Source organism: Dendrobates tinctorius, unplaced genomic scaffold (genome assembly GCF_039654945.1).
Source record: "Dendrobates tinctorius isolate UK_male_01 unplaced genomic scaffold, ASM3965494v1 ptg000450l, whole genome shotgun sequence".
NCBI lineage: Eukaryota > Metazoa > Chordata > Amphibia > Anura > Dendrobatidae > Dendrobates > Dendrobates tinctorius.
In genome coordinates this window covers 1,363,310-1,376,888 of record NW_027362112.1, presented here as the reverse complement: position 1 = coordinate 1,376,888, position 13,579 = coordinate 1,363,310, and the positions used below count along the sequence as shown (strand labels likewise).

The 13,579-nt window shown below is 50.9% G+C and overlaps 1 protein-coding gene across 1 annotated transcript in view; it reads right to left on the bottom strand.

The window, feature by feature from the left end:
* LOC141077413 (hydrocephalus-inducing protein homolog) overlaps positions 1-13,579 on the bottom strand; it is a 68,585-nt gene that overhangs the window by 15,725 nt on the left and 39,281 nt on the right. Inside the window, exons 8-17 of the mRNA XM_073564325.1 lie at positions 9,495-9,684; positions 8,608-8,722; positions 7,831-8,082; positions 7,609-7,751; positions 7,320-7,535; positions 7,064-7,224; positions 6,581-6,675; positions 6,234-6,447; positions 3,936-4,160; positions 3,720-3,858 (exon numbers count right to left, since the gene is read on the bottom strand). Coding sequence (XP_073420426.1) covers positions 3,720-3,858; positions 3,936-4,160; positions 6,234-6,447; positions 6,581-6,675; positions 7,064-7,224; positions 7,320-7,535; positions 7,609-7,751; positions 7,831-8,082; positions 8,608-8,722; positions 9,495-9,684 — 1,750 coding nt within the window. The remainder of the gene's footprint in view (positions 1-3,719; positions 3,859-3,935; positions 4,161-6,233; positions 6,448-6,580; positions 6,676-7,063; positions 7,225-7,319; positions 7,536-7,608; positions 7,752-7,830; positions 8,083-8,607; positions 8,723-9,494; positions 9,685-13,579) is intronic.

The window sequence follows — 13,579 nt, the reverse complement described above, 5'->3', positions numbered from 1 at the left end:
AAAGTATTCAGACCCCTTAAAATTTTTCACTCTTTCATTGCAGTCATTTGGTAAATTCAGAAAAGTTCATTTTTTTCTCATTACTTTACACTCTGCTCCCCATCTTGACTGAAAAAAAACAAATGTAGAAATTTTTGCAAATTTATTAGAAAACAAAACCTGAAATATCACATGGTCATAAGTATTCAGCCCCTTTGCTCAGTATGGAGTAGAAGCACCTTTTGAGCTAGTACAGCCATGAGTCTTCTTGGGAATGATGCCACAAGTTTCTCACCCCTGGATTTCGGGATCCTCGGCCATTCTTCCTTGCAGAAACTTTCCAGTTCCGTCAGGTTGGATGGTGAGCGTTGGTGGACAGCCATTGTCAGGTCTCGCCAGAGATGCTCCGTTGGGTTTAGGTCAGGGCTCTGGCTGGTCCAGTCAGGAATGGGCACAGAGTTGTTCTGAAGCCACTCCTTTGTTATTTTAGCTGTGTGCTTAGGGTCATTGTCTTGTTGGAAGATGAACCTTCGGCCAGGTCTGAGGTCCAGAGCACTCTGGAAGAGGTTTTCATCCAGGATATCTCTGTACTTGGCCGAATTCTTGTTTCCTTCAATTGCAACCAGTCGTCCTGTCCCTGCAGCTGAAAAACACCCCCATAGCATGATGCTGCCACCACCATGTCTCACTGTTGGGATTGTATTGGGCAGGTGATGAGCAGTGTTTTCTCCACACATACCGCTTAGAATTAGAACTTTTTGGTGATATCTTCGTCTCATGAGACTAGAGAATCTTATTTCTCATAGTCTGGGAGTCCTTCATGTGGTTTTTTTTTTTTTTAGCAAACTCTATGTGGGTTTTCATATGTCTTGCACTGAGGAGAGGCTTCCATCAGGCCACTCTGCCATAAAGGCCCGACTGGTGGAGGGCTGCAGTGATAGTTGACTTTGTGGAACTTTCTCCCATCTCCCTACTGCATCTGTGGAGCTCAGCCACAGTGATCTTGGGGTTCTTCTTTACCTCTCTCACCAAGGCTCTTCTCCCACGATTGCTCAGTTTGGCTGGACGGCCAGGTCTAGGAGGACTTCTGCTGGTGCCAAACTTCTTCCATTTAAGGATTATGGAGGCCACTGTGCTCTTAGGAACCTTGAGTACTGCAGAAATTCTTCTGTAACCTTGGCCAGATCTGTGCCTTGCCACAATTCTGTCTCTGAGCTCCTTGGCCAGTTCCTTTGGCCTCATGATTCTCATTTGGTGTGACATGCACTGTGAGCTGTGAGGTCTTATATAGACAGGTGTGCGCCTTTACAAATCAAGTCCTATCAGTGTAATTACACACAGCTGGACTCCAATGAAGGAGTAAATCCATCTCAAGGAGGATCACAGGGAAATGGACAGCATGTGACTTACATATGAGTGTCTGAGCAACGGGGCTGAATACTTATGACCATGTGTTTTTCTTTTTTAATAAATTTGCAAAAATTTTTACATTTCTGTTATTTTCAGTCAAGATGGAGTGCAGAGTGTACATTAATGAGAAAAAACAAACTTTTTTGAATTTACCAAATGGCTGCAATGAAACAAAGAGTGAAAAATTTAAAGGGGTCTGAATACTTTCCATACCCACTGTATGTTTGGAACATTATATATGGGGCCCATCATATACTGGAGCATCATATATGGGGCCCATCATACACTGGAGCATCATATATGGGGCCCATCATTCACTGGAGCATTTGAGGCTCATCATGGAGCATCATATAGGGCCCATTATATCTGGAACATCATGGGGCCCATTATCTATGGAACATTAAATGTGGTACATTATATATGGAACATAATATGGGCCCATCATATACAGTATGGCGCATTATATGGGACTCATACTGTATGGAGCAATATACGGGGCTCATTATACTCTATGGGGACCATCCTATACTGTATAGAGCATTATATGGAGCCCATCACACACTATATGGAACATTATATGGGACCCATTATGTATGTAGCAATATATGAAGCTCATACTATATGGAGCACATATGGGGCTCATTATACTGTATGGAGCATTATATGGGCTCATTATAGTGTATTGACCAAAATGTGGTGCCCATAATACTGTGTGGCGCAATATATGGGGATCATTATACTGTATGGAGCAAAATATGGTGCCCATAATATTGTATGGATCAATATATGGTGCTCATTATTCTGTATGGAGGACTATGTTGTGCCCGTAATACTGTATGGAGGAATATATGGGGCTCATTATACAGTATGGAGCAATATATGGGGCTCATTATAGTGTATGGAGCAATATATGGGGGCTCATTATACTGTATGGAGCACTAAATGGTGCTCATTATACTATATGGAGCAATATATGGGAGCTCATTATACTGTATGGAACACTAAATGGTGCTCATTATACTGTATAGAGCAATATATGGGGGCTCATTATACTATATGGAGCAATATATGGGGCTCATTATACTGTACAGAGCAATATATGGGGCTCATTGTGTATGGAGCAAATATATGGGACCCATTATACTGTATGGAGCGCTATGTGGTGCTCATAATTTTGTATGGAGGCCTATGTGGTGTCAATAATACTGTATGGATGTTAGCGTGGGTGGTCAGGAGCCGGAATCTCCAGGAGTGGACCCTCTGGACCGTGGCACCAAGGGGCCCCGGGTGAGCTGCCAGGTGGAACCAACTCCTATACAGGGACCGTTAGGAGCAGGCCCAGGGGTTCAAGTACCAAGGTAGCCGGTACCGAGAGGGGCGGCTCAGGATGGACTGGAGTAGGAGTGCGTGACTGAAGTGTGGACTATAAGGCTGGAACGGAACACAGGAGACAGGACTGGAGTAGGCCTGTAGGAGTGTGGATAGCTGGATGGAGCAGGAACACCGGAGGCAGGGAATTCACAACAGAGGACTACACTGGGCCCCGCTTCCTCCTGTGCACTCTGCAGCTTCTCGGTTCCGTCCTCGGTGTTTCCTGCGGCAGCAGCGCAGCCCTGTCATCCGTGTTCCCTGCAGTATTCTCCGTCCTGCTCCTGTGTCCCTGTTCCCTCCTGCTCTGCTCCAGCGTTCCTGTTCCATCCTACTCCAGTCCTGCTCCAGCGTTCCTGTTCCTTCCTACTCCAGTCCTGTTCCTATGTTCCAGTTCCATCCTACTCCAGTCCTGCTCCAGCGTTCCTGTTCCATCCTACTCCAGTCCTGTTCCTGTTCCATCCTACTCCAGTCCTGTTCCTGTGTTCCAGTTCCATCCTACTCCAGTCCTGTACCAGCGTCCCTGTTTCATCCTACTCCAGTCCTGCCTCCGGTGTTCCTGCTCCATCCAGCTATCCATACTCCTACAGTCCTACTTCAGTCCTGTCTCCTGTGTTCCTCTCCAGCCACCTCTCCATATTCCAGCCTTACAGTCTACGCTTCAGTCCCACACTCCTACTCCAATCCATTCTGAGCCGCCCCTCTCGGTACCGGCTACCGTGGTACTTGAACCCCTGGGCCTGCTCCTAACGGTCCCTGTATAGGGGTCGGTTCCACCTGGCAGCTCGCCCGGGGCCCCTCGGTGCCACGGTCCACTCCTGGAGATTCCGGCTCCTGACCCACGCTAACAGTGTTGCCCATAATACTGTATGGAGGACTATGTGTTGCCCATAATACTGTATGGAGGACTATATCTGTATTTATTGGCACACAGTTGGGCAATCTACCCACAAACATGTTACCTCCATCTTCCTTTCTGCTTGGATCACGCCTTCCTCCTTGAGGCAGCGGAAGGTAGGAGGACTCCGGAGACTTGGGGGGTCCTCACAGGTCCATAGGAAGGAGTAGAGGCTGTTTGTGGGGTTCACGATGCTGAAAGTCCTACAAAGCAGAATTAAGCTATGTCTGTACTGAACTCCCTGGCAGACGCCCTCTCCTGAAGCCGATCGCCTCCATACCTGCTGCTCTTAGTCTGTACACCCACAGACGTGAACTCTATCACCCGCGTGTTAGGATCCAAGGTTGTCCCCGAGGGGGCCCCACGAGGTCCACACAGCTCTGGGTTGCGCCTCCCGCTGCTGATGTAGTCCGAATCCTCCAGCTGGAAATGACAGTAAGGGAGCTGGCTGCGTCCGGTCACCGGCAGCACCGGCTCCTGCTCTCCGGGGGACAAGTTGGGAATTCTGAGGGTCAGAAAGCACGACCAGTCACAGGTGCTCCCGCTGTGCGATGGCTGCACAGGGTCATTTCATCAGACCCCCGACATAGAAGGTCACCTGTGCCGCCCCCTGCCAGATATCCCTATACACGCTGCAAGATGGCATCAGATGTCTGTGGTGACCTCTATGTATGTGGTCTGACCGCTCAGGTGTCAGCTTCCATGTCTGATCTGCATCTATGGCACAGACATCCCCACCTTACAGAGTGTGTGGTGACAGCTGACACGGTCACAGCACCATCATGTGTGGTGACAGCCAGCACGGTCAGAGGTCCATCATGTGTGGTGACAGCTGGTGCGGTCAAAGGTCCATCATGTGTGGTGACAGCTGACGCGGTGACAGGTCCATCATGTGTGGTGACAGCCGGTGCGGTCAAAGGTCCATCATGTGTGGTGCCAGCCAGCACGGTCAGAGGTCCATCATGTGTGGTGACAGCTGGCGCGGTCACAGGTCCATCATGTGTGGTGACAGCCGGCGCAGTCATAGGTCCATCATGTGTGGTGACAGCCAGCACGGTCACAGGTCCATCATGTGTGGTGACTTCCGGCGCAGTCACAGGTCCATCATGTGTGGTGACAGCCAGCAAGGTCACAGGTCCATCACGTGTTGTGAGAGACGGTGCGATCACAGGTCCGTTATGTGTGGTGACAGCCGGCGCAGTTACAGGTCCATCATGTGTGGCGACAGCCTGCACGGTCACAGGTCCTTTGTCAGGAAAATATGAGTGATTTCCTAAATATCCTAAGTTCCCATCCAGGGCTGCCTGATGCCTCTCCTTGGTTTGTGAAAGGCAAGCAATCCCCCTTGCAGCTGCAGACCCCCGTCCTTCTCTTCTCTCTGTGAAATCCAGGTCACTTCCCCCCTTTCTCTCTACCCTGAGTAATTCTATCCATTCCCTCCCCTCATTTACAGCTGGGGGCACTTTTATTGCTTCTGGCAGCTCAGAGCAGATTCTCCCGCCAATGATTTAAAACTTCCTTTGTTTATTCAAACTCAAATTATATAACACACATTGATCCTAGAGACAGGAAACATATATTTTCAGAATCAGTATAGTTTAGGCTACACACAGCAACGCTTTGCAGCCTGTGCGCCCCTCAGAAGCCGGGGAAATAATTTCTGCCACTCAGTAGGGCTACAGACAGATCATATTTGGTATCAAACGAAAGGTAAATTCGCAGGGGAAAATAAAATGCCCCTGCCGTCACCCTGTAAGCTTCCCAGCTGAAGGTAGGGCAAGGAGAAGCTTTTACTAAGTTCTCAAAATAGGAGGTCCTCCCGGTAACAGTCCACATGTGAGGTCAACAAGGTGGGAGTTCCTAAGTTTCTGGGCAAACCAAAAAACAAGAACAACCATTTTGAAAGTGTTCAGAGCCTGGGGGAAGACAGCTACCATCCATGCTGTGGACTGAATCTATTCTTTGAGAACATCCCTCTCCTCATTGCCACGTCATACCAGTGACTGAGATGTAGTAAGTTTCTTATTTTAATCCCTTTTATTTTATAACTGTCTGTATATACTGTATTTTGTCTCCTTTTGTAATATCTTTTGTATTTTTCTAAACAATGCCGATATTTTCTGGATTAAACTTATAAATTTACAAGTTTCGTTCTCCTTGCTCTATGATCAAACGGCAGGCACTCGGCGCCAAATCACATTGTGGGTTGGTTCCTGACCCAATTTAGATTTTGATATCAAATGATGAACTGGTGGCAGCATAGGTTCCTGGTGGTATTGGGGAACCCTGGCAGTGACGGATCAGAAGTTTATGTGTGTATTACCCGCCTGGGATTGGTGATACCCACACCGCCCTCACTGCAGAGTTCCCAATAGCCAGTATGCAACAAGGCAGCCCTTCCGGCGACTACTTGTCCTAGATGCAGTTCCCTGACTAACCTGAGGGCAAGGGGGCGCCAGAGGGCTTCAAGTTCCTATCCGGAACGGAAAGTAGATGCAAAAGTTGGGTTATATCCCGTATCCCTGACATCCGTCATGTTTGGTGACAGCCGGCAGGGTCACATGTCCGTCATCCTCACCTGCAGGTCAGGCGGCCTTCAAACTCTCCGACATGTGTAGGTGAAAACTTGATGAGAAACTCGCCGTTCTCACCGGCCAGGATGACGCTGCTTGGTGGCTGCACACTGAATGGCGAGGCCTCCGCTCCCACAGGCAGCAGAGAGGAAACACTTTCTAGGGCACTGGAGGGGCGGCCGCTGCTGGAGGGGCAGCCGAGTGCACTGCCCGGAGGATCTGGTGATGACACATCACTGGTTAGACTGCAGGAGATTATGGAGCCACCATTCTCATATGACGTGTACAAGATGACAAGCAATGGTGACCTCCGGGACCCCACACCAATACTATGAGGGGGAGATGCACGTACCGCCTGAGTCTGCCGCTCCAGGGGGTCTCTGACCCTCCATGTGGACGAGCCAGGAGACCTGCAGCTGCACCGGTCCAGTGTTCTGCATGAGGAATCTGCACAGGGAGATCAGTCAGCTGCTGCCGGATCTGCCTGACCCCACTATCTCCGAGCCTCTGCCTGATCCCACAATCTCCGAGCCTCTGCCTGACCCCACAATCTTCGAGCCTCTGCCTGACCCCACTATCTCCGAGCCTCTGCCTGACCCCACTATCTCCGAGCCTCTGCCTGACCCCACTATCTCCGAGCCTCTGCCTGACCCCACAATCTACGAGCCTCTGCCTGACCCCACAATCTACAAGCCTCTGCCTAACCCCACTATCTCCGAGCCTCTGCCTGACCCCACTATCTACGAGCCTCTGCCTGACCCCACTATCTCCGAGCCTCTGCCTGACCCCACTATCTCCGAGCTTCTGCCTGACCCCACTATCTCCTGCCACTCACTTGTAAACGCGTGTCTGATACAGGAACGTGTCCCTGAAGTGCACGTGTTCACACTTGGCCGTGACCTGGGCATAATCCACAGTGGCAGAGATGAGCAGCTCCACGTCTCGAGGCTCGGCATCGAGCAGCCTGTGAGCGGGCTCCGGATCGGTCTCTATAACCTGCACACAAACATGGGGGCCACAACCTCCAGTTGACGAATCCATCCTCTGGAGCGACAGCAGGAGCCGGGCCCCGGACAACAGTCAGGACTTACCTTTTTCTTGTGGTGCTGGCCGGCTGTCCCCTTACCACCGTCCACCCACGACACCGTCCGCATTCTGTCATCCCAGTCAGACACCTGATCGGCGGGACATGGGAAGGAGATCCGGGACGCCCTGCACGTCACCCGGAACCTGTGCAGTGCCACAGCAACGTCTGACTTCAGGGAGACTGTCACGTCTTTGGCGCAGCCTGCGTGTATGTGTCCCACCTGTTGGCAGATTTGGCAGTGAGGCCTGTTCTTCCAGATGCAGCGGGATGCTGTGTGACGCCATGACACCTACCTGAGGGGAGAACTCCAACGGGATCTGTGACGGCCACTCAAACCTCATGGCGTCGGCGTGACTGCGGTTTGTCATTGTGAAGGTCACCTGGTATCGATGTCCAATGTGGCAGTCACCAAAGACGATGTGCTCGGTGCGGGCGGCTGTAAGACACGTGACATTGCGTATGTGGAGGTGCAGACCAGGGTGGTACGCGGTGCCCGGGCCACGCCATCATCCCACCTTCCACCAGGTCGTCCTCCAGCGGCCCCTCCAGGGGCACCAGCTCTCCGGGGCTGTGGATGTTATCTAAGGTCAAATCCTCCATGTAACCTTCTCCCACCAGCTGTACGCAGCTCTTCTCATACTGATTGTCCAGCACGGACACGAGCAGAGCGCCCCCATAGCGCAGCGCCTCCGGGGGGCAGAACAGCACTTCGAACTCTGCAGCCTCTCCAGGACGTAGGATTAGCGAAGTCGTGTGAGCGTGGAGCCCTGTGAGACGGGGAGAGGGTGAGCATACGCCGCAAACCTGTGCTACACCTGGAGCCGCGCCGCACACCTGTACTACACCTGAAACCATGCTCTATACACCTGTACTACACCTGGAGCTGCAGCACACACCTGTATTACACCTGGAGCCGTGTCGCACACCTGTACTACACCTGGAGCCGCACCGCACACCTGGAGCCGTGCACTATACACTTGTACTCCAACTGTAGCCGCGTACTATACACCTATACTACACCTGGAGCCGCGTCGCAAACCTGTACTACACCTGGAGCCGCGTCACACACCTGTACTCTGCCTGGACCCGCGCCACACACCTGTACTCCTCTGGAGCCATGCACTATACACTTGTACTCCAACTGTAGCCATGTACTATACACCTATACTACACCTGGAGCCACGCCGCACACCCGTTCTACACCTGGAGCTGTGCACTATACACTTGCACTCTGCCTGGAGCCGCGTACCTGTACTCTTCCTGGAGCCGTGCACTATACATCTGTACTCTACCTGCTCCTGATTGCTCTAGGTGTCCCGTCTCACTCCAGGCCGGGTAGATGCATTGAGTGTTGGGCTTTGGTTTTAAACTAAATGCTCCTCTGTCTTCTGGCAAATCAATGTTCAACTGAGGAAAAAGTCAGTGATTACTAGCAAGGTCCAGAGTGTGCAGGCGACGTGCTGGAGAGGAAGTCAGCGTGAGCGCGACGTGCTGGAGAGGAAGTCAGCGTGGGCGCATCGTGCTGGAGAGGAAGTCAGCGTGGGCGCATCGTGCTGGAGAGGAAGTCAGCGTGGGCACATCGTGCTGGAGAGGAAGTCAGCGTGACATGCTGGAGAGGAAGTCAGCGTGGGCGCATCGTGCTGGAGAGGAAGTCAGGGCAGGAAGGATGTGCTGCAGAGGAGGTCAGGGCAAGAGCAAAGTGCTGCAGAGGAGGTTAAGGCAGGGGCGATATGCTGCAGAGGAGGTTAAGGCAGGAGCGACATGCTGCAGAGGTCAGGGTGGGAGCGATGTGCTGCAGAGATGGTAAAGGCGGGAGCGACGTGCTGCAGAGGATGTCAGGGCTAGAGCGACATGCTGTGAAGGAGGTCAAGGTTGGAGCGACATGCTGCAGAGGAGGTCAAGGCTGGAGCGACATGCTGCAGAGCAGGTCAGGGCGGGAGCAACGTGCTGTATAGGATGTCAAGGTGGGAGCGACGAGCTGTAGAAGAGGTCAAGGCGGGAGCGACGAGCTGTAGAGGAGGTCAGGGCGGGAGCGACATGATGTAGAGGAGGTCAGGGCGGGAGCGACATGATGTAGAGGAGGTCAGGGCGGGAGCGACGTGATGTAGAGGAGGTCAGGGCGGGAGCGACGTGATGTAGAGGAGGTCACAGCGGGAGCGACGTGCTGCAGACAACTCACCTGTGCAGGAACAGAGCCCTCGTTTTTAAGGACAAGAGGTAGTTGTTGGCTCTGACCAATCAGAAGTCTCTGGAACAGCAGCACAGAGTTTCCTTGCTTGTTGCGCAGCGCTGGGCGCAGGACGGTGACACGGGGAAGGCTGCCCTCTCCAGCCAGATCAAAGGTCAAAGTGCGACACTTATACAGCGAACTAGTGAGAAAACCACCAGAGAAAGAGTTAAACCAGACTACTACCCGTATACACGGCCCGGACCTCAACCTTCACCGTATACACTGCCCGGACCTCAACCCTCACCGTATACACGGCCCGGACATCACCCCTCACCATATACACCGTCCAGACATCACCTCTCACCGTATATACCGCCCAGACATCACCGCTCACCGTACACACCACCCTGACATCACCGCTCACTGTATACACCGTCCAGACATCACCACTCACCATATACATTGCCCGGACATCACCCCTCACCGTATACACCACCCAGACATCACCCCTCACCGTATACACTGCCCGGACATCACCGCTCACTGTATACACCGCCCAGACATTACCACTCACCGTATACATCGCCCGGACATCATCCCTCACCGTATACACGGTCCAGACATAACACCTCACCATATACACCGCCCAGAAGTCACCACTCACCGCATACACCCCCAGACAGCACCTGTCACAACTGTCAGGTGACCCGGAACCAGGGGCTCCTTCCCTGTCCCTACCACTAGGCGGCGCCCTAGCTCGCCCTTTTCCCCGGGATACTTCTGAAAGTGAAGATGCCGGGGCCTCCTCCCTTGCCTAATCTCCTGAATCAGCAGTAAGTCTGTCCTCTTCCCCCACCCAGGGAGGGGCACTACTATGCATTGCAGTACACCAACCCAACAAACAAGGCTAAACAAACAAGGGTAATTGGAAATACCAGGCATACAAATATTCACTCACATATACAGAGGAATCCACCAGGGAGTGGAGGACAGGGAAAAACCAAAGTAAGAGGAGGCTTACCAAACTTACACACCACGCAACAGTCACAGATAACTCCTACAAACTCCTCATATAGCCACCAAACACCTCTCCTCCAAGCCATGCAGCACAAGCTACCTCTGACATGGGTTTGAATCAGGACCCAGATTATATAGGGGATAGGAGTGGCAAACTGAGATCAGACTCCCAGAGTTCCCAACATGGCCGATTAACCCCTGTTCTGCCAAAAGAAATAAACACCATTTAAAAAGGAGAAATGCTTCTCCTCAGCGCAGGAGTAGGAGCAATCAGATGCTGTGGTCTTCTGGCTCCTCTCTGTTGCGGTAACCTCGTGACAGTACCCCCCTTTTATGAGTGACTTCCTCCGGCACCTCAGGATCGAGTTTAACAGGGTATGCCACATGGAAATACCGGATCAGCCTGGCCGCATGGGCGTCAGATGCCGGTACCCACATCCTCTCCTCAGGACCGTACCTCCTTCAATGTACCAGATACTGGAGCAACCGACGAACTAAACAAGAATCCATGATTTTCGCTATCTGAAACTCCAAGTTTCCATCGACAATGACAGAAGACCGAGGCAGAGGTGATGGTACTGAAGATGTAACGTATTTTTTGAGGAGAGATCGATGAAATACATTATGGATCCTAAAGGGAGGCCGTAACGCCAGGCAAAATGCTACAGGATTGACGATGGCTATCTAGTTATATAATTGCCTTGTAATGTCTTCACCTCCTGTTCTGTCCAGATGTTACCGTGTCCCAGAATTCCAAGCGAAGGAAGTTCACCGACTGCCATATTGGGACACCCAAGTGATGGGTGTCTCAATATGGAAACTGCTGCTGGTACCAACCTATTGCGAGGTACCACCAGCGGAACAGCGTCACACCACGCACACTCTAGGCTGTATGCACCACTCACACTCTCACACACACACTCTCACAGCCTCTTGCGCAGTACCACCAACGGAACACTGTCGCACTGCGCCTGCACAAATTCCACGAAGGCGCAGTGAATCATTCGGCTGATCCCGGCACGATGTGTCTACAGGTAGAGGAATCCGGTCACATTAAAGGGGTTTTCCCACGAATGAAAGTTTATTTTAAAAATTGTGTTTGACCGTGTACCAAGCATACCACATCTCCTGGGCAGGGGAGGAAGCAAAAGACAATGCTGACATTACAGCAGGGGATCATAGAGGATTCATTTTGTGAGGTAAAATATTTCACTGACTGTTTTTAAACAATATTTTACCTCACAAAATGTTTCCTCTGCGATCTCCTGCTGTCATGTCAGTATTGTCTTTTGCTTCCTCCCCTGCCCAGGAGATGTGGTATGTTCTGTACACGGTCAGACACAGGGGTGAGAGATACAGAGTACAGGGGGGAGACAGCTCAAATGGGACAGTATGTGAGAGAGTGGATAGGTGGGTGAGCACATGGGGGGGGGGGAATCTCAATGCTGCAAAGCCTGCCCCCATTGTGACATTACCGCCCTCCCGATGCGATAGCATCGAGCCTCCATCTAGTGATCTTATAAGGACCGATAAACCTGGGATCCAGTTTCCAAGATGGAACCTCCAGCTTAATGTTCCTTGAGGACAACCACACCAAGTCACCAACACACAGGTCCGGACCCACCTAACGTCTCTGATCAGCCAACACTCTTATATTTGGACCCCATCTTCCTCAAATTATTAGTCACCCCCTGCCACATGGACGTAATAGATGATGAAAGCTGTTCTTCCTCTGGTAATCCAGAAGGGCGATTACCATTAAAAGAACTAAACTGGGGATAGAACCCATATGGCCAGAAAATTGGGGAGTCACCGGTTGATTCCTGACTGCGATTATTTACCGCGAATTCGGCGAATGGTAAATGGGTAACTCAGCCCTCCTGATTCTCAGAAAGGTACGTCTCTAGATTCTGATTAACCCGTTCATTCTGCCCAATAGACTGAGGAAGAAAAACACAAATGGATCCCCAGACGGGTGCAAAATGTCCTCCACCCCGATCAGAAACAATATCGGTCGGGATCACGTGCAATCTAATTATTTCTCCTGACGAAAACTTGCACCAACGATTTGGCGTTTGGTAAGGCGATAAAATGAGACATGTTACTGAATGTGACCACCACCAGGATTACAGTATTCCCCCCAACACGGGAAGGTCCGTGATAAAATGAACTGACGAGTCGAGAGCCCCCGACGGCCGAGTATGAGAGGTCTTAAGTGGTTGTGATATCCGCCATTGTTTTATGACTGTTTTGTGTGTGTTTGATGACGTCTATACTGTATGGACACACAAAATCCCATATATATAAATCTCATGGGAAAATACAAAGAGATCCCAGATACAGTGGGGCAAAAAAGGATTTAGTCAGTCAGCAATAGTGCAAGTTCCACCACTTAAAAAGATGAGAGGCGTCTGTAATTTACATCATAGGTAGACCTCAACTATGGGAGACAAACTGAGAAAAAAAAATCCAGAAAATCACATTGTCTGTTTTTGTTTCATTTTATTTGCATATTATGGTGGAAAATAAGTATTTGGTCAGAAACAAGCAATCAAGATTTCTGGCTCTCACAGACCTGTAACTTCTTCTTTAAGAGTCTCCTCTTTCCTCCACTCATTACCTGTAGTAATGGCACCTGTTTAAACTTGTTATCAGTATAAAAAGACACCTGTGCACACCCTCAAACAGTCTGACTCCAAACTCCACTATCGTGAAGACCAAAGAGCTGTCAAAGGACACCAGAAACAAAATTGTAGCCCTGCACCAGGCTGGGAAGACTGAATCTGCAATAGCCAACCAGCTTGGAGTGAAGAAATCAACTGTGGGAGCAATAATTAGAAAATGGAAGACATACAAGACCACTGATAATCTCCCTCGATCTGGTGCTCCACGCAAAATCCCACCCCGTGGGGTCAGAATGATCACAAGAACGGTGAGCAAAAATCCCAGAACCACGCGGGGGGACCTAGTGAATGAACTGCAGAGAGCTGGGACCAATGTAACAAGGCCTACCATAAGTAACACACTACGCCACCATGGACTCAGATCCTGCAGTGCCAGACGTGTCCCACTGCTTA